This window comes from Podarcis raffonei, chromosome 6, assembly GCF_027172205.1.
Source record: "Podarcis raffonei isolate rPodRaf1 chromosome 6, rPodRaf1.pri, whole genome shotgun sequence".
Taxonomy (NCBI): Eukaryota; Metazoa; Chordata; class Lepidosauria; order Squamata; family Lacertidae; genus Podarcis; species Podarcis raffonei.
This window is the reverse complement of record NC_070607.1, coordinates 86352290-86371920: the sequence shown is the minus strand read 5'-3', so window position 1 is coordinate 86371920 and position 19631 is coordinate 86352290. Positions and strand designations below refer to the sequence as shown.

Here is a 19631-nt window from a genome sequence, read left to right as displayed (position 1 = left end):
ACACTATTGGGTTCTCGATACAACTAAATTATGATGCTTTTCTGAAACACTTCAGTCCGCAACTTAATTTTAAAGATGCTTTTTAAGTGTTCTACATCCTGGATAAATAACCAGATGCCTAGTTTGGGAGCATTTCCCAAAATTCCCAATAATTTTTGCCTGCATTTTTGCAAACCACTACCTGCGCAGTCATTTAGCATGTAAAACAGAAAGGGCTTTTGTTTCCCCCCCAGAAACATTGCACCACTAGGGCTTCTACATTCATTCAAAAGGCAGCTTTCTAGAGTGAGAGGCTCAACCACTTGTATCAGTAAGAAACAAACAAACAAACAAAAAAAGCGGGGGGCGGAAAAGCACAACACCCCCACCTCCCAAAACGTACAAACACGGGGAAAGGAAAACATCACAGGAGTGCTACCTAGCGAAATTTGACAGCAATGAGAATAATGATAAGGACAACTACTATTACAAACAAAATGACAATGACAAGCATCTTCCGATTCTTCTTTTGGTATTGCTCAGCCTGTGGATAAAAGAAAAGAGAATTCAGTGCACTGACCCTGGAAAAAACCAAAAACAACAGAGCAAATTTAATGGAGATTCCTCCATGTAGATACTGCAATTATTTTGAATTGCTTTCAGCATCAGGGGTAATGTAAGCCATCACTCAAATGTATCATACGTAACTCATGCTAGCGAGATGTACATAAAGGTAAAGGTAAAGGGACCCCTGACCATTAGGTCCAGTCGTGGCCGACTCTGGGGTTGCGGTGCTCATCTCGCTTTACTGGCCGAGGGAGCCGGCGTACAGCTTCCGGGTCATGTGGCCAGCATGACTAAGCCGCTTCTGCCGAACCAGAGCAGCGCACGGAAACGCCGTTTACCTTCCCGCCGGAGCGGTACCTATTTATCTATTTGCACTTTGACGTTCTTTCGAACTGCTAGGTTAGCAGGAGCAGGGACTGAGCAACGGGAGCTCACCCCGTTGCGGGGATTCGAACCGCCAACCTTCTGATCGGCAAGCCCTAGGCTCTGTGGTTTAACCCACAGCGCCACCTGTGTCCCTTGAGATGTACATACTGAAGAACAAAAAAACAAACAAACCTGGCAGTTTTACCTAACAGTCATTATCTTGCTGACTTTACAACTTAGATTTTACGTTGACTTGACATGTTTTATTATACAAGAACTGTGTTATGTTATAAGGAAAGAGGGCTTTTTTTGTTTTTGCTTCAATGGGGCTTACTTCCAGGCAGCCTAAATATATTCCAATTATATAGTGAAGTTTGCATCCCAGGTCTGATTGACCACATTTTTCACTCCACTATTTGATCCCAGCACAACCTACACGATGGTTACTCCATGTTTATCCTTGCAACACGCCTAGCTCAGGCTGAGACAATTCAAGCTGACAAAAGTAAATAAATGGAGAGAGGATCCATTTTGCAAAAAAGGCTTCCTCTAGCGTTGCAGGTGGTGCAAGCGCTATCGAAAAGTCGTAACTTAACTTGCAGGACTGACTGATATGTCACATTAAGCCATAGCTTAAAAACAACCATGGTTTAATGTTGCTGCGTTGCTCCCTTAATGCCAGGAAACAGCCCACAGCCCTGGCTTGTTGTGATGTCTGGACACAGGCTCAAAGTTCTCCACTTATTGCTTCTTGTTTGCTTGAAAATAATAATAATAATAATAATAATAATAATAATAATAATAATAATAATAATAAATAATTTATTTATACCCCGCCCTCCCCGGCCAGAGCCGGGCTCAGGGCGGGGAAAAACCAATTTAAAATACAGGTTAAAATGCAATTTAAAATGCAGTCTCATTTTAAAAGCTACAAGCCCAGATTCAGACCCTGGCTCGTTTCCCTGTAGGCACCGTGGCAGCAGGAACACAGAAGGAGAGAAATGAGAACTTTTCAGTAGTAAGCACCAGTATTCACATTAAGCCATAGTTTGTTACCAAGTATGGTTTGATGTGACATGCGAACCAGCTTGCTACATTGCCAGAGTCTGAAAGCTAGGTGTTCAGTTGCGGCCAGGAGCCAGCTGTGAAATCATTGTCCAATATCGCTCACTTTAAGCTGATTGCATCCTGTTCGTCTAAACTACCTGTTGAAACCCCATGAAAAACATACTGCCATAGAAGGAGACACCTTGCCTCGTTTCTACCTGTTTCTTTCATGGCCGTTCCTAGACAGAATCAGTACTGATGCAGATTGGAAGACACTTTGTGCTTACCTTGTGTAGCTGTTTCAACCCTTCTTCTGTTTTAACACATGATTGTTCAACATTGTAGTCAATCCTATCCAGAACTGTACCCTGAAAAGAGGAACACATGCTCATTATTAAAGGGATATTGTAGAAGAAATCAAAAGGTGGTGGCCGGCAAAATTTTGGTTGGGCCACGATATATAAGCTTTCTGTTTTCATCACAATAAAGCTTGTGCTGCAGGTATTTAGGAAAGTGTGTCATTACACAGAGTGGCACTGTCTCCTCCTCTATAGAAAAATACACCTGTTGCTCTGTGCACATCTATGGGCAGGGAAGGAGCTTCCATGCAAGGGAGCTTCATATGATGCAAGTAACATAGCAGAACCTTAGAGACACATACCTGTTCTACTATCATGGATCCCAAGTCCCTAAAAATTTCATTGAGATCAGAAATGGACTGTACAATTTGTCGGATTTCTCGCTCCCGCTCTTCCACCAACACTGTGTTTTGTTCCACTAATACTAGCTGGTCATCTGTAAAGCCCTTATTTAAAGAAAAGAAAAGATATTGAGTGTAAACAGTTGCTAATATCTCACAATTTTACAAATACAAAAAGCAAGAGGGAGGATGTGATATCTAACCTAACTCAATCGTCTTTGACTAATTCTTATTCTCTTTTGACCCCAACCTACAACATATCACCAAACTTTTTTTTAAAAAAAAATCATACATGTCCATTCTCTTTTTCTTAAAATAAATAAATAAAATTGCAGTGGTGATATTGGGGCAACCCTGCTTAGGCCCAGGTGAGACTCACTCGTGGGTCCCGACTAAGAAACCAATAGAAACACAATGGTTTAAAAATCCAGAGCAAGCACATTTTTCCCTCTCAGAACCTTTGGCAGAAAGGCTGGCAAAAGATCTCAGTTCCCTGGGGCTGATGGGAGGTGTAGTACAACAACACCTGGGCGTGCCAAGGTTCTCCACACCTGCTATACTAGGATGGCCTGGTTGTCACAAATGGCAACTCATTAACTTAAATCTCTTTCGCCACCACCAAAGTGAGGGACACACAGAAAGATCAACTTCCAAACAGATATCGGATTGCCATTCATTTGTTTTTAGAAACAACAATGCTCCATTTGTTCTACCGGATGAAAATTAAAATACGGCCTTTTCAGAAACAATCATTATTCATCTTTAACAGTTCCTGCACTTACCCGATCGTATAGTGTTGTGTCCTCACCATCATCCATAAGGGGAACCGAAGTGTCAAAGAAATGTTTGGATCTTTCTTCTCGATTCTTCATACCTGCAGGAGCAAGAAAAAAACCCTGTGACTATAAATGAAGCATTTATTAAAGTGTACTCGGCACTGCTTATCAAATGCAAACTTTGGTAGGCTGAGAAATTACCCATCCCCGTTCCTCAAAACTGAAACAGAAGTGGCGACTGTGTTTTACAAATAAATATTTCTCATCTGCTTCCTCCCAGAGCCCCAAGAAAATAGCCATAATTTAACCAACCCAATCAAGCTTATTAGTGCTAGTTACCTAATGAACACAGCACCTAGTAGGAACGGAGCAAAATTAATCTAGCCCAGTGTTAAACTGTTAACACCATCTATCCTGTGTGAGTGTCTGGAGGCGGTTGGAGGATGGATGGCGGCTAACAGATTGGGGTTGAATCCTGACAAGACAGAAGTACTGTTTCTGGGGGACAGGAGGCGGGCAGGTGTGGAGGATTCCCTGGTCCTGAATGGGGTGACTGTGCCCCTGAAGGACCAGGTGCGCAGCCTGGGAGTCATTTTGGACTCACAGCTGTCCATGGAGGCACAGGTCAAATCTGTGTCCAGGGCAGCTGTTTACCAGCTCCATCTGGTACGTAGGCTGAGACCCTATCTGCCTGCGGACTGTCTCGCCAGAGTGGTGCATGCTCTGGTTATCTCCCGCTTGGACTACTGCAATGCGCTCTACGTGGGGCTACCTTTGAAGGTGACTCGGAAACTACAACTAATCCAGAATGCGGCAGCTAGACTGGTGACTGGGGGCGGCCACCGAGACCATATAACACCGGTCTTGAAAGACCTACATTGGCTCCCAGTACGTTTCCGAGCACAATTCAAAGTGTTGGTGCTGACCTTTAAAGCCCTAAACGGCCTCGGTCCAGTATACCTGAAGGAACGTCTCCACCCCCATCATTCTGCCCGGACGCTGAGGTCCAGCGCTGAGGGCCTTCTGGCGGTTTCTTCATTGTGAGAAGCAAAGCTACAGGGAACCAGGCAGAGGGCCTTCTCGGTAGTGGCGCCCGCCCTGTGGAACGCCCTTCCAGCAGATGTCAAAGCGATAAACAACTACCTGACATTCAGAAGACATCTTAAGGCAGCCCTGTTCAGGGAAGTTTTTTATGTGTGATATTTTACTGTATTTTTGGTTTCTTTGGAAGCCGCCCAGAGTGGCTGGGGAGGCCCAGCCAGATGGGCGGGGTATAAATAATAAATTATTATTATTATTATTATTATTATTATTATTATTATTATTAACAAGGGTGCTCTGCAAGCAAATGGCACAAGCTCCTTACGTTTGAGATAGTCAGACTGCCCGTGCCTAAAGCTGGTAGACAGGTCCTGAAGGGACTGCGCTAAAGAAGACACAACGTTCTTCAGAAGCTGCCGCTCTTGGTCTGTGCAGCTTCGAGACTTGCTGTGTAGCGTCTGGACTGCTCGCTGACACCTGTGGAACAACTTGTGGGGGGAGACAGAAGAGAAGAAATTTCTAGTAGCAGAAAAGCCCTTCTATTTGCGCAATTCTAAAATATAAAAAAACCAATTAAGAAATTAGCATTCTAACTGAAATATTATTATTTAGCTTTCACTTACAGAGTTGTATGAATGTGCAAATATTTTAATGGCTGGACCTAATCTATCCTTACAGTAAATTGTGTGTGCTAAGTCCCTGGTTATTCCCATTGTACAATGGTGGAAATGAAGTGGTTGGGAATGTCTGCCTAAATTAAAGAGAACCAATCTATTTGGTTCTCTTGAAGTTGCTTGCCTGCATTTATCAGGTGCCTTCTCCACAAAAAGCTACTCAAGACACATCACTTTAAAACAAAACAAGACCACCATATCAAACTCCTGTATAAAAACATTACTCGCTCAGACCTTCCAAAGCCATTAAACCTATGCAAACGGTAAGCAGCAATAACAGATCACAAAAACTAGAAACAACAAAGTCAATCATTAGAACCAGCTCAATATTAGGAAAGGATTTCCAGAGCGGAAATCTCTTTGCAAACTGAAAAGAACCAACCAGAGAACGGGTTGGAAAGAAAGCTTCCTTAAACGTAAATTCCATAAAGGGATGGCCGGATTGAATGAGACCTTGTTCTCTTTCACCTAAACAATTAATGGTTCAGAGGAGCATAAAGCCTTCTCTGCAGATCTCAGGCAGGAGGAACAACAACAGGTGAACTCAGATCACTATTTGCCACACGATAAACTTATCATAGTGCAGTAACCACTTAGGTGTTTTGTGCAAATAAATATTTTAAGTGCAGTTGTTGTACAGCTTTTGCTAATTTCCCTAAGCAAGCAAGATTTGATTGATTAAATTTGTCAGTTGCTTTATCTTGCCCAGGGCAAACCAAAGCCACTCGTAACCCACTTCAAGAGCTCAATGAAACTATTTCAAGGAAGGTAAACATAACAAATAAATTTAACAAATAAAGCAACCTAACCTCTGAGCTGCAGTAGCAATTTCAGTCACTGCCTGATCGAAAAATGAAAACACTAGGACAAGAACAGAAAAAGACACAGAGACTCATTTATGAAAAGAGAAACCCCCTCATGGACACCTGTGTAATTTCTTGGGTAGTTATTTCTATTGCGTGCTCTTCCTCACTGCTGTCATCCAGAGTTGGCCTGTTTAAATGCTTGTCATGCAGACTGGCTAATTCTTTCATCTTCTGTTTTATCCTGGAGACCTCATACCGGATCTAAAAGAGCAATAAAAATTAGGGCAAATTTAGTACGGTTCTGAACAACAGCAGATAAAAATAGATAAATGATGGGACCATGATTAAGCAAAATCATATTTGCTATCCATAGAGAAATCACTCCATTTTTGCCTTGTGCACACAAGCATTCTCTTAGCAACCTTGCAGGCATGATGCTTCAATTCAATGACCAGAGGAAAGTAAGTCTGGCTTGAGTTTAGACCAGGGGTTGGCAACATAAGGCCCATGGGCCGGATGTGGCCCAATCGTCTTCTAAATCCGGCCTGCGGATGGTCCGGGAATCAGCGTGTTTTTACATGAGTAGAATGAGTGCTTTTATTTAAAATGCATCTTTGGGTTATTTGTGGGGCATAGGAATTCATTCATTTCCCCCCCAAAATATACTCTGGCCTGCCACATGGTCTGAGGGACAGTGGATCAGCCCACAGCTGAAAAAGGTTGCTGACCCCTGGTTTAGACCATTCCTCCTCCATATAATTGGTGGGTGGGTGTGTTTGTGTGTGAGAGATGTCAAGGGCTATATTTGGCGACAACTAGTCCTACTTACTTCATGGTCAAGTGACTGCATCATTCCAACCTGAACTCAAGGTGTCTGTGTGTGTGTGTGTGTGTGTGTGTGTGTGTGTGTGTGTGTGTGTGTAAGACAGCCACAGCCAAGCCAGCCCCCAGCCCCTCTAGGATTAGGAGGTCAAGACTTTCAGATCCAAGAGAATCATTTCCAGCAAGCTCAACTCTGAGATCTAGAAGCAGAAATCAGAGCAGGACTATGCAGATGAACTAGTAAAACAGTTTTCAACAACTACCATTAAGTTCCAGGCAAACAGAATGCCGTAAGATATCTTGAGGGGGTGACAACATTTTATGCCTGTTAACTTGTGGAAGTTACCTGTTGTTACTTACAAGACCAGGCACCTGATGGTACTTTATCAGAGGCAAAGATTTCCCCAAAACTTTTAGTAATACAATTGCCTAAAGTTTTAAGTTGTTCTCTGACCCTGAAATCATCTTAGGAAAGCAAAGCAAGTGGCTCCACTTGTTCAAAACTTTTCCATACTTTTTTTGAAAGGAAAAAAATCATTTTGCTGGCTTCCTCACTGGCAACACAAAGCACACCTCCCTTGCTAAGCATTCATGATGTGAAATAAACATCACTGCTGCTGATTTGGTGGTTTTACAATCTGGTTGCAATATGTTCCTACCTCAAGGGTGGTATTCAACTAGTAGACCTACTGAAATTAATGGACCGACTTAGTCACGGACATTAATTTTCAATGGGTCTACTCCAAGTAAAATTTAACTGAACACCACCCCATGTCTTTTCAATAACAGTGGATTTCTAACTTTTGTGTTTTGCCCTGAACAATGGAAGAGCTATATATAAATTAAGTGAAGAAGCAGATATTAATAAACTTTACTGCTGCTTTCCCAGAAAGACAGCTGCACGTTAAGTTGCACCCATGGCATGTAAACTCACTTCTTCCACTCCATCAATCCATTTTGGAGGTAGCCTCTTAGTTACACAGATAGCTGCTTCAGGGTCTAAACTGATCCCCGACACCAGTGCCATGCGGTCATCTGCGAGCTGTAGAAAGTATACAAAGAATGGTTAGTTTATCAGATTACAACCCAGAGTAAAAGGCCAAGATCGCTTAACTTTAGGCAAAGGTGTTTCTGGGAACTCGCAGGCTTCTTGAACTCTTAGCAGTGGTTATTCAAGAAGAAAGCCAGTTATGGCAGACAAAGTTTCCCTGGCCAACTTGTCCACCATTACTGATCATTCCCCTGCAGTTCAGATTTACAGAGAATAGCTGGGTGTGTTCTTGGACACGTTCTCCGTTCATGCAAGATCTAAAAGCCCTGGCCAGCATTTTTATGAACCAAGTGTGCACCTCAGATATATTCCTTTCCCCCAGAACTGTTCCTCTGCAGTTAACAGAGGCAAGCAAAGGGTTTCTCAGTAGACAAACTGGTGTGGGAAGGGTTCTCCGATGTTACAGGGAAAACCCACCACTTTACAGTAAAGGTTCTGGATCTGTACCGGGTACTTAAAACATTTAAACCTCTTATGAGCCAGCCATCGCATTCATAGCTTTTGCAAATTATCAACTCCCAAACAGTCAATACATTACCCTTCCTGAGTAAAGGACCCTGCATAAAAAGAAGCCAACTTCTTTATATAAAATAAAGATCTACCCAAAACAAAAGTTGTGTGTGGTTAGGAGACTGGGACAAACAGGAAACAGCATTCAAAGGGTGGAAAGGCTTGTCCCATCAGCTAACCAACATCCACTCTTGGCCACCTATTGTCAGTTTAATGCCACAAAGGGCTACTGAAGCAAAACCAATGAAAATAAAAAGGATTTGGGTTTTCTTTTTAAGTACCACCTTCCTGGTTATACATAGGTACTCTGTAATAAAGGAATGCAAGCTTAACACATTCAAGAAGGTTCTGAAGGCTGCCATGGGGAAGAGCTGGTATCTCAGTGGTTAGAGCATCTGCCTTGTGTTCCTTGAAGGCCCCAGGTCTGATTTCCATGTAGATCTGGGAAAGCACCTGGTCTGCTATCCTAGACAGCTGCTATCCTAGACAGAGCTGGGTGGACCAGCAGTCTGACGCAGCTTCCTGGGCTCCCAAGACTGGGAGCTACTAAAAGGAAAGCTTTGTCTTGGTGTTTTCTTCTCAAAGATGTTATATTCTCATTCTAAAGATATGCATCTAACAATTGGCAGGGGGTTTGCTTGGATATGCCCAGTGGGCAACATAGCCCTGGCAGCTCTGTTTAAGGACACCCTTCTCCACCCCAAATCAAAGATCTTTTGTTAAGTATTGTCTACATCGTTCTACCTAGCCTGGCTAAAGCCAAGAATTTTAAGTATGCGTTTGATCTAATTTTCGCATTTTGCAACCCACCTCAAGCCTTCGAGATGGTGCAGGCCTGAAGTCCAATTCTCTGTCCCCTCAGTAAATAGTCATAGTGGAGGAAATTGAAGCAGAGGGAGAGAGGAAATCCCTACCTTGAGCTCATAAAGCAACAGGCCTAAGAACAGAACTTCACTATCCGTGTCTGCGATATAATTCTGAGGCACTGCCTTTCCAGCTAAATCCTGTCTACTTCCTCTTGCTAGGCATGGCTGGCTGTAGGTCGCTCCTGGCAAAGCAACAAATGGAAAGGCATTGTTCCTTCAGGAAGCTATACAAAAGATGGGGAATTTTGCTTTTAAAATTAAAGGAAGTGCCGGATTAAGATATCCTCAAGCAAATATGGTGCTCGACATATCACTTTGAAACTGTAAATTAGAAACATCTCATTTTGGTGGGAGGGGAGTCTAGGAAACATTTTCACAGAACTCGGCTGCTGAAAGTGATTTCACAAAAAGCAGATACTGTGTGCAGTTCACAGCTCACAACAGCACCATTAGCTTTAATGCCAAGTGAGACTTGTGTCTTCCAATTTATCGACTTAAAACTTAAGAGACGTTGTACAAAAACTCGACTCCGAGTTTCTTTCATTCCCAAATGAAAACACCAATTGGACATTATTTTTAAACTCTGTTCGCATGCTGTACTTTTAGAAACCATCGAGGGAATGCTGGGGGGACGGGGTGATTTCAACTCTACATTTCCCTTTCAAAAGGGAAGCGATGGCTTCAATCCTAGAAAAATGCTTAAGCTGAGCAGCTGTGACTCTGCATGGAAGAATGGACTCAGAGCTCCACTGGGAAGAGGGGTCAAAGGAAGAATGAACGCTCCAAGCCTAAGATAATAATGCAGAAGTCAAGTCTCAGGCACACTTGGTACTACCTGTGTTATTTTGTTTTCCCCTTCACATATTTAAATGTGAACACCTGAATAAGCATGTCTGCAGCTCCCAACCCCTGGTGAATCTTTACCTGGATTTCTTTCTTTAATCTCAATAATATTCCCACTTACCTTCGGGGATGTGGGTAGGGAGAGAAAGAATTGCAAAGAGGCCAGTAACAATGAGTTAGTTCTGCCCAGAAGTCGCCAGGGCTCCCATCTCAAAGTGGAAGCACCACAGCTAGTTGTATAATCTCTGGGAGGTGAAGGGAGCAGTTGACAGTTTTCTGACTGGGTTGTGCTGAATCTCAGGCCATGGGGCAGATCCGCAAAATGAAGCAGCATGCTTACGGAAAACATCCTGGGACAGTGCATCACCCTTCTGCACATGCCATTTCTTCCCCTGCAGCAAAACCAACACCTAGAAAACCCGTTTCCCACATCCTTGGGCCTTAAAGGATCTTTGATATAACTTATTTGGGTGCTATAGTACATTGTCCTTTCTTGAAAATAATAGCAAGAGAGAAGGCAAAAAACAAAACAAAAACAAAACAAAAAAACCCACAACAACCCTTGGAACTCAGCCCATTATCTCACTCTTGATATTCTGGCTGAGGCAGCCTCTCTCTCCCAAAACCCTGCTAGATCCAGCTTTCAAAATTTTCCTAGTAAATGGTTTTTGCTGCTTCATTTACAGTGTTTTAAATTGTGCTTATTGTTCCTCCACAGTATAATGTAAACTGCTTTGTGAGGCTTGCCTGAAAAGCAGTAGAGGTGACAGCTGCATATTCCTGCATTGCAAGGGGTTGGACTAGATGGTTCTCAGGGTTCCTTCCAACTCTACAATTCTATGATTCTATATAGATTTTTAACTAAACAAATGGCAAAGCACCCACGTGGGGTCTTTACAAATACAGTGTTGTACAGTGGCCAGAGCAGGACTGGGGTGCCTGTGGTCCCCCAGGTGTTATTTTGGACCACAACTCCCATCAGCCATGGCCATTTACCATGGTGGATGGAGCTGCTGGCAGCTAGCAGCCCAACAACATCTGGAGGGTCACAGGCTCCCTATCCTTTGGCTAAAGTGTTGAGACAGAGATGGAAATTTAATTCCAAACCCATCCACGAAGCAAACCGGGTGACCTTGAGTGAGTGAGTGAGTCACTTTCTTTCAGCCTAAGGTACATCACTGAGCTGTTGCAAGGAGAAAATGCAAGCAAACCCTGACCACTGACAGGACAGAGATGTGAAACAAACAGAATAGATTTGACTATCTGTGCCATCCTAAGCAAGTCCTACTAAGACCAATGGGGCAACCCAGTCAAATGGGAGGCATATAAATAATAAGTGATATTATTATAACAACTTAATAGAAAATGTGCTTAGGGTTGCAGCCTAAGATATACTGAGTGAACCTCAGTCAGCTTTTTCCCCCCCATTGGCCTTAGAAGTTTCTTGATATGATGGTCAAGATATTTTCTATCTGCGGTGGCAATCTATGTTTGAAACCTATCACAACTTCAGATCTGACTCAAAAGCAGCCCAGTTCATCGTATTACTCAAGTGTTATGATAAATCTGTGTCTGGTTTTTTGCCTGGTTTTTTAGGGGTGGGTGGGGGTGTCGTGACTCAATGGTTTTCTCCTCTCCTCTCCATATTCAATCTAAATATGAATGTGGGCTTGACCACCTCAGCATTCATGGGGGGGGGGGAATCATTTCAGTTACATGGAAGTAAAGCATGCAAGCTAGCTGCAAAACCTCAAAGATACACCCCACTAGCAAAGCAGCCTTTCATGCTGCCCTACAGTAACCCAGCTCTGATAGCCCCCCAGCTAGACTGGTATAAGGCAATTTCCTTTGACATTTTCCATGAAAGAAGAGCAGCATTAGACAAAGTGGACTATACCTCATCCAGCTCCTGTGGTGGATTGTAGGTCCCATCAGCCCCATCCATATAGGGACAGCAAAAGTGTAAGAGAGGGAAACAAAAGAACAGGACAGAGCACAGGGTACAGTCAGTTGAAGAAACAAAGGAATTTTATTGATCAACATTGCCAGTTTATCAGTGCAACAAAACAGTCTTCTAAAAGCAGTTTCAGCTTTTAAGTGGATTAGCATTTAGCTTTCTGGATAGGTCCATATTTCCCCTTTTCAAATCATTTCAAATCAATTTTCTTGATCTGCAAAAAAATACACATTTTTAAAACCTTACATAACTAGCTTTTTTTTAAAAAAAAAAGTAAATAAAAATTAAACCCAGGTTAGAACCCAGGTCCAGTGCAAACTGTGATTGGTAACGACAGTCATGTATTCTACTCTAAACTAATTCACAGAATCTGAGAGTTTGGTGGGTATCTACACATTCCAATTTAATTAATTGCAAACTGTGGTTACCGGGCATAGCAGTGGTAACATTTAGCAGCCATGAGATGGTAGCTGAAGGGAACCCACTGAGCATTATGCACAGAGAAACATTTCAATGAACAGGCTTGTGCCTATGCAGCCTCCTTGCATGTAAAAATCCCCTGAGATCAGACTGGATTTCTGAACAGAGGAGGCTCAAGAAATTATGTGTGGGTAATCCATTCAAGAAAGACAGGCATTATTCACAGAACATTGCTTGGCTATAAACTGTTCTTTCAAAACTGGCTGCAACCTGGAAAATTCTGTTTACATTTGACTCAGGCCGTCCTGCATCTCCAGCTTAGTGCTATGCTCAGTCTTCCTCACCTGCTAAGCCCAGGGAGGCCTCAACCTTGCCTCGCAGCAGCTAAGGAAGGGGGTGCGTGATAGGATAAAGCTGAAGGTGTGGTGATAACACCCCACCCCACGGCATAAGGAGAATGAAAGAGGAAAAGAAGTCTCTGGGTTGGAACCTGGAAAGCCCATTAGAAACATATGTTTGGCACATGTTTAAAGGCAAGTGCCTTGGCCAGCAGCAAGTGAAATAGCAGGCGTTGGGCAAAGGAACCTCTTTAGCCATGGACTTTGGGTACATCCCAGCTTTCTAACAGTATTTTACTTTTTTAAAATACGTTATTAATGGCTATCTGTTAACAAATGCATCCTGCATTGGGCTAGTGAATTAGAAGTTGGTTAGTGCATTTTGGCCATGAATTTTATCCCAATGAACTATAGCAGCCTTCCCCAACCTTGTATTTTGCTCTACAACTACCATCAGCCACAGTCAGCACTTGGGGGGCACCAGGGTTGTGAAAGGCTGAACTACAGTCAGGGATTTTTATCTTTGCATATATATATATATATATTTGTCAGCATGTCTAGCTTTAGAAATAAAGTGTTACAGTCAGGTTAAAAGGCTGGTCATATCACCTAGTTTGGCTATTCAGAAGTATTTAAATATACAGTTGTACCTCGGCTTCCGAGTGCCTTGGGAGTCGAACGTTCCAGCTCCCGAACGATCGAAAACTGGAAGTGAGTGTTCCAGTTTTCGAACGTTCTTCTGGAAGCCAAATGTCCGACGGGGCTTCTGCGGCTTCCAATTGGTTGCAGAAGCTGCGCTTTGGAAGTCGAACGTTTCGGAAGTCGAACGGACCACCAGAATGGATTCTGTTTGACTTCCGAGGTATGACTGTAAACTCACAACAGGAATAGACAACAGCATTTACAAAAGGAAAAGAATGCAGGGTGAGCATTTCTGTTAGGAATATAACCAACAAGAGACAGGCTGGCTTCTTCTGTATTGCAAGCCCCTTGCTCAGAGCCCTGCTCAGTGCTTTGCAGTGACCAGCTGATCAAGCAAGTCCTGTGTGACGCTCTGAAATCCTGAAAAAAGGGGGACATCAAGCACCTATCAACTGATGTCACTGTGGCATCAGGTGATTGACGGATGGGTAGAACTGCCCACCTGCCAAATTTGGCATGTGATGGATTGGGGAGATAAGGATCCGATCCGCTGGCCAACTCTCATTTCCTGCCCCTTCTGTGCATCCACAGGTGGTAAGTTCCTCTTACTTAGTTCAAATTGAGCAAAGGAACAACAGCTGGCTTTGACATTATTTGAACCAGGGCCTAAAACAACATTTATTTTCTACCCACATTAGCACACAGTTTGCAAATATGATGCTCTTTTATACTTAACTAACCATTTTTTATTCTATTACCCTTTTGGACAGAACCTGCATTTGACCAGGCACTTATTATTATTATTATTATTACTTACTATTATTAGCTTGAGACTTTACAAAGCAGAATTAAAACTGCAGATGCCCATGAAATTATAATTATAATCTGGACAAACAATTGGGAAGAAATGGCAGGGCAGTGCCAAAGTAAAGCACATTGGAACTACCCTGCCAGATGTGACCTTTGCCATTGGGAAAAAAATTAATTTAAAATGGTATAAATTTGATTTCACAAGTTGCTGGTTACAAAGCAAACTATTTACACAGTTGAGTCAATGGAATGGGAAGAGTTGAAATTTAAGTCTGAAGAACTGCCTATTCATACAGAAAGTGCATTAATGCAAAAGATGTATTTACTGCAGGCCTTTTTAAAGATAGATGGATTTTCTGGATCAAATAGGAAATGAATACAGAACACAACTGATCTGGTTTGTGTTGGTTACCAGCCAGAAAAATCTGCTTATTTTACAGTAAGGAATATGGAAATGTCAATTGAACCCTTGGTTTAACACAGAGTTAAAGAATTGTTCATACAGGGATATTTTATTCATATTAATAGTGACTGTCTTTTTAAAAGAAGAAAACCTTTCATACTGTGTTTTTAATAGTGATTATTCCACATGCAATTTCAAACAGCAATGGCAAATGTTCCAGGATCTGGACTCAAGTTTTTAAGTATATATAACTTGATCTTTTAATGTGCATGCAGTGTTGCACTCCCGAGAACAAAACAGCCTTTGAAACTTCTATTACAGAATCCCACAATGGCACATGCTGAAAACTGCAGCAGAGAAAAGACCACATCTATTTCCCCAATAGCCAGCAATTTGCCTCTTTCTTTAGAGCAGCCTTCTCAACCTTGTGCCCCCACATGTTGTTGGACTACAAATCCCATCATCCCTAGCCAGCAGTCAGAGATGACAGGGATTGTAGAACAACACCTGGGGGCCCACGGTTGGGAAGTGATACTTTACAAGCTACCCGGAAAACATGTGTGTCGAGAAGTAGAAACCCATCTGTAGATCATCAAGCTTGACAACAGGCACACATGTAAGGAAGCTATGATTGGCCAACTCCTTCCACTGCGTGTGCAAAATGCACACAAGTGTGATTGTCAGACATGATGATCCATGGATGCCATGCTACACAGATGTGCTTTCACATAGGAAATGTATAACATGGGAAGTAGATCTTGATCCACTCCAATATCAAAACCTTTAGGGTTTGGGTGGATAAAGCAGGAGCTGCAATCTGTTCAACAACACCCATCTAGAATGGTCAGCCTCAGGGAACTGGACTCTCTTTTCCAGTGTGAATGAAACAAACCACAGGCCATACAATATGGCCCTTAGCTTGTGGCTCATTCATTCATTCATTCTTCCTCCTTTTTAGAAGGGCCCTGGAATTCACAGACATTTTACAGTTTTCTGATAATGTGATTTCAGTAATGCCTGCGAGAGACACAGCTGCCCACGGTAGACGGTCAAACGAGACGTGTATAGCAATCTACCTACTGCAACCACCCTGGTTAAACGTGGAAAAGTGGGAACAAAGAGGATGAAGGTCTCCTAAAATGGAGCACGAAAATGGAGTCTCAATAGGAGACAGGATGCTTAACCTTTCTGCACCTCTGCTCAATCCAAATTCCCCACAGAAAGGTTTGGAATTGCTCATCCCAGTCCCAGATTATCTGAAGGAACGCTTACTTCCTTATAATACTGTATGCTTGTTAAGACCTTCCAAGAAGTCTCTGTGCCTCACCATTATCTGAGGTTAATTTGGTGAGTACATGGACATGGGCTTCTTCGCAGTAGCCAACAGGTTACGTCTCTCTTTTTAACAAATGATTATTCTCATGCCTTTTCGTCAGAGTTCCATTCTTCCAACTGTTATATATTTACCAGCTCCTTAACTACCAAGTGTTAATTTTGATTGACTTTTATTTTGTTGTATTATGTGTTTTTCTTATCTAATCAGCTACCAGCCTTTGGCTTAAAAAGCAGCATGCAAATCAACATTAACACGAGCTGATAGGAGCAGGAGTCCAGTTCTGACCACTTGGGCGAAGTGCACTGCAAAAATGTGTGTGTGTGTCTCCTTCAGGTAGAAAGGAAGAGACGTTATAAGAGGGCTTAAAACTCTTAAGAGGGGCTAGCAAAAGAATTTAGTAATAACCAAGTTAATCAATTTTTTTTACATTGGCTGTAATAAATTACATATGAATCAGGCAGTTTCCCCCCATTCTAACATACAGCCTTCAAAATAAAACATTCCCATGTGGTGTAACATAGCAGTTATGTACACAAAAGTACTTGAGCACCAGGGAAATGGTAATTAGGATCTTTTATTATCTATCCAAACCCACAATAGACACTTTCTTTTAAATTACAAGAGTCTCTAAATGTCTGAAGAAGCCTATATAATTTTGTGCAAATCAGCTGCTAAGATGTCAATTTGCCTGTACTTCAAAGTATTGTTTAAAGGTATAAATTACTGTACTGGTGTTTTCTTTTAAACACATTTCTAGCATGAGGATACATTTTATCTCTGGCCTAACAAAAACAGAGCTGGAGGACAACAAAAAACTATGACTGCAATACTATACAGTGGTACCTCAGGTTACATACGCTTCAGGTTACAGACTCCGCTAACCCAGAAATAGTGCTTCAGGTTAAGAACTTTGCTTCAGGATGAGAACAGAAATCGTGCTCCGGCGGCACGGCGGCAGCAGGAGGCCCCATTAGCTAAGGTGGTGCTTCAGGTTAAGAACAGTTTCAGGTTAAGAACAGACCTCCGGAACGAATTAAGTACTTAACCCGAGGTACCACTGTACCCACTTTCCTGGGAGCAAGCCCCACTGAACTCACTGGGACTTACTTTTGAGTGGGCATGCATAGGAAGGACTGCACTGTAACTAGGTAATAGTCTAACAACATAGAACCTGCATGCAGTTTTCAGCTAATTTTCAACATGTAGAGAAACACTTGTACACCAGTTGAACACTCAGCTGTTGCATAGCACAAAACAGAACAGTACAAGATATTGTTCCTTGCACTGGTGCCTCAGAAATCAGTGTAAATTAAGCTTATTTTTCACTCACTAAAGGAGAATACAATTGGGGGAAAGAGGAAAGGGCAACAATTTAATGTTTTATGAACGGAATGGTAGTGGTGTAATAATGAAGCATAATACTGTAGCAGTAAGCTGAAAAGTAAGCAAAATCAATCGACAGAGAGGTGACTGATATGAAAACACACAGAGAGAGAGGGAAAGAAAAGACAGACAGACAGACAGACATTATAGTGGCATGTGTACTTATGAGGAGCAAAATCCCTAACCCATGCTAATTTCAGCACCAACTTGGTGCCTAAAGATTTGATTCAGAATAAAATAAATGATTTTATTCTGGAATCTAGGAATATCTTCCTATCATATTTTACCAAATTAATTGTAACATAATTATGGAGAAGGGAAAGTTGACAAAAAAAGAAAGACATGGATATTGGGATATATGATAGCAATTTGTTTTTTTTAATAGGTTGTCTGCTCAACTTCAGAGTGCTTTAGAAAAACAGCAAGGATACTCTTTCCCCTTTAACAGAACAGGACATTGAACCAGAGTAACTTGCTCAGAACACTCAGCAGATCAAAAGAAAGCGTAGGCATGCATTGGGAGATTCAAGGCTACACCCACTTTTAATTGCCACATTTATCTATCTAAATCAGTTCAAGTGACAAGAAACAATTCAGGCAGTACTTTGCAGAAGGAGGGACTGCAGAAAGGGGCTAGCTTAATTGTTAATTCTCTTAGATTTCCATGGAACAAAAATAGCTGAGACACAGAACGGGAATCCCAGCAGAGTATCCAAGTGCACAACTTTATTTCCCCCATAAGTGAATGATTGCCATACTCCTTATTATGAGAAAAATAATGTACAGTACTCAAGGGGAACACTGCAGAGTTGGATGCCCAGAACTTGGATGGCTGGGTCAAATGTTGGGGAATTCTATATGTGCCCAGGACAAAATAAAAATTATTCAACTGGACATCTTCCAAGAACATTAGCAAGACAAAAGACATTGGAGGCTGTCATGTCAAATAATCCCATATGAAGCTTTAGCTTTCAAAACTCTTAAAGAAGACTTAAGTAAAATCAGACATGTCCCAAGTCTGCAATCTGACAGGAAAACAGGGAGAGAAAAACATTTACTTCTGCATCAAAAAGCACAATAAAAACTGACTAGCTGTGACTGGCTGCAGTTCCTTGCTGAACATACACTGGGAGCAAACCTAGTTTTTCTGCTTGCAAGGTGTTAACCAACCTACCATTAGAAAACACCATTTGCTACAACAGTTGTTTTTAATGCAAGCACACCAGTTTCGGAACAGGGTAGTTCCTTAAAAGCCAGGGTGCCCCTCAAAGCATGCAAATCCTAACAGTGGACATTGAACTGGGAGCGGGGGAGCAAACACCTATTGGAGCAAACACATTTCTTTATATACATATAGAGGATACAGGCGGGTAAGAGAGGTTGAGGAAAGGGGGAAAGAAGACACAAGGATGGCATGCTTGCCGCCTGACAGCCCTATAACGCAGCTGGCACTTAAGAAACAGCGAAATGTGGGATACAGTAGGACGAAGGGAGACTCACCGCAGCAGCCATGCTACGTGAAGTCAGAGGGCTGGAGGAGCCGTAACTACTCACTTGCTCGGCCAGCAGCTGCCGGCTTTGGATCGCGTTGTTCCGCAACAACAAGAAGGCGTCTGTTAAACGCCGGGTAGCCATGGCTTTCTAAACCCCCCTAGGGGGAAAACACCACGCGCACACCCGGGGGGGGGACACCTATCCACTGGGCCCTATAGGCTCCTCAGGGGCCCCGATCCCAACTCCGACCCTCTCCTAGCTTCCCCTCAGGACGGAGCCCATTCAAAATCCTGGAGAGCTTGAAACGCTCCCGGGACTCACCCAAAGCCCCTCACTCGGTTTCCTCGGGGCACCTGCAAATTTCCGAGGAGGAGCCCCCCTCGCTTCCCCTCATGGGGACCCTGACCCCCCACCCTAGTCTTGCTGAGGGTCACCTTTCCTGAGGCCTCCCCCCCCCGGAATCCCCCCCGCCCAAAGGGCGCCTCACGCCGAGCCTCGCCCCAACACCTCCCGGGGCGGACACAGGACCAGCCCCCGGAAGGCTCTTCCTCTCCCCACCCCCCGCCAGGAACGGGGAAGGATCCTAGCCCCGGCCCCCTCCAGCCCCCCACATCGTTTCCCTAGCCGGACCCGGATGGAACCCCGCTGTAACCCCGCCGCCAGCCGCGGCTCACTTCCGCATCGTGCAACGGGGACACGCTTCCCCCGCGCCTCCAGGAAGCGGCGCTCGAAAGTTCCGGCCGCGCGCCGGGCTCCTGAGGTAGGCGGGGAAGGAGGGAGAGCGGGGGAGCGGCGCCGGC

General features: G+C 43.2%; 1 protein-coding gene across 5 annotated transcripts; it reads right to left on the bottom strand.

The window, feature by feature from the left end:
• Positions 1 to 286: 286 nt before the first annotated feature.
• Positions 287 to 19259, bottom strand: STX16 (syntaxin 16). 5 transcript variants are annotated; one of them, XM_053394362.1, is made up of 9 exons: positions 18838 to 19259; positions 11946 to 11957; positions 7713 to 7820; positions 6077 to 6217; positions 4802 to 4964; positions 3442 to 3533; positions 2621 to 2764; positions 2247 to 2327; positions 287 to 523 (listed from the first exon to the last, which is right to left on the bottom strand). In XM_053394362.1, the coding sequence occupies exons 1-9, from the start codon at positions 18970 to 18972 to the stop codon at positions 419 to 421; spliced, it is 981 nt and encodes a 326-aa protein (XP_053250337.1). In that variant the 5' UTR covers positions 18973 to 19259; the 3' UTR covers positions 287 to 418. The 5 variants fall into 5 exon arrangements, with proteins under 5 accessions (XP_053250337.1, XP_053250339.1, XP_053250336.1 ...); XM_053394364.1 differs by having other exon boundaries at positions 18892 to 19258; XM_053394361.1 differs by lacking the exon at positions 11946 to 11957 and having other exon boundaries at positions 7713 to 7822; positions 18828 to 19259.
• Positions 19260 to 19631: the final 372 nt, after the last annotated feature.

What these genes read in the sequence shown, in the direction of transcription:
- STX16 (XM_053394361.1), bottom strand. Translation starts at nt 18,972, where the DNA reads ATGGCTACCCGGCGTTTAACAGACGCCTTCTTGTTGTTGCGGAACAAC. An exon ending in GCAGTCTGACTATCTCAAAC is followed by an intron (nt 3,534 to 4,801) that starts GTAAGGAGCTTG and finishes TTGCTCCTGCAG; the next exon opens with GTATGAAGAATCGAGAAGAA. An exon ending in ACACAACACTATACGATCGG is followed by an intron (nt 2,765 to 3,441) that starts GTAAGTGCAGGA and finishes TCTTTAAATAAG; the next exon opens with GGCTTTACAGATGACCAGCT.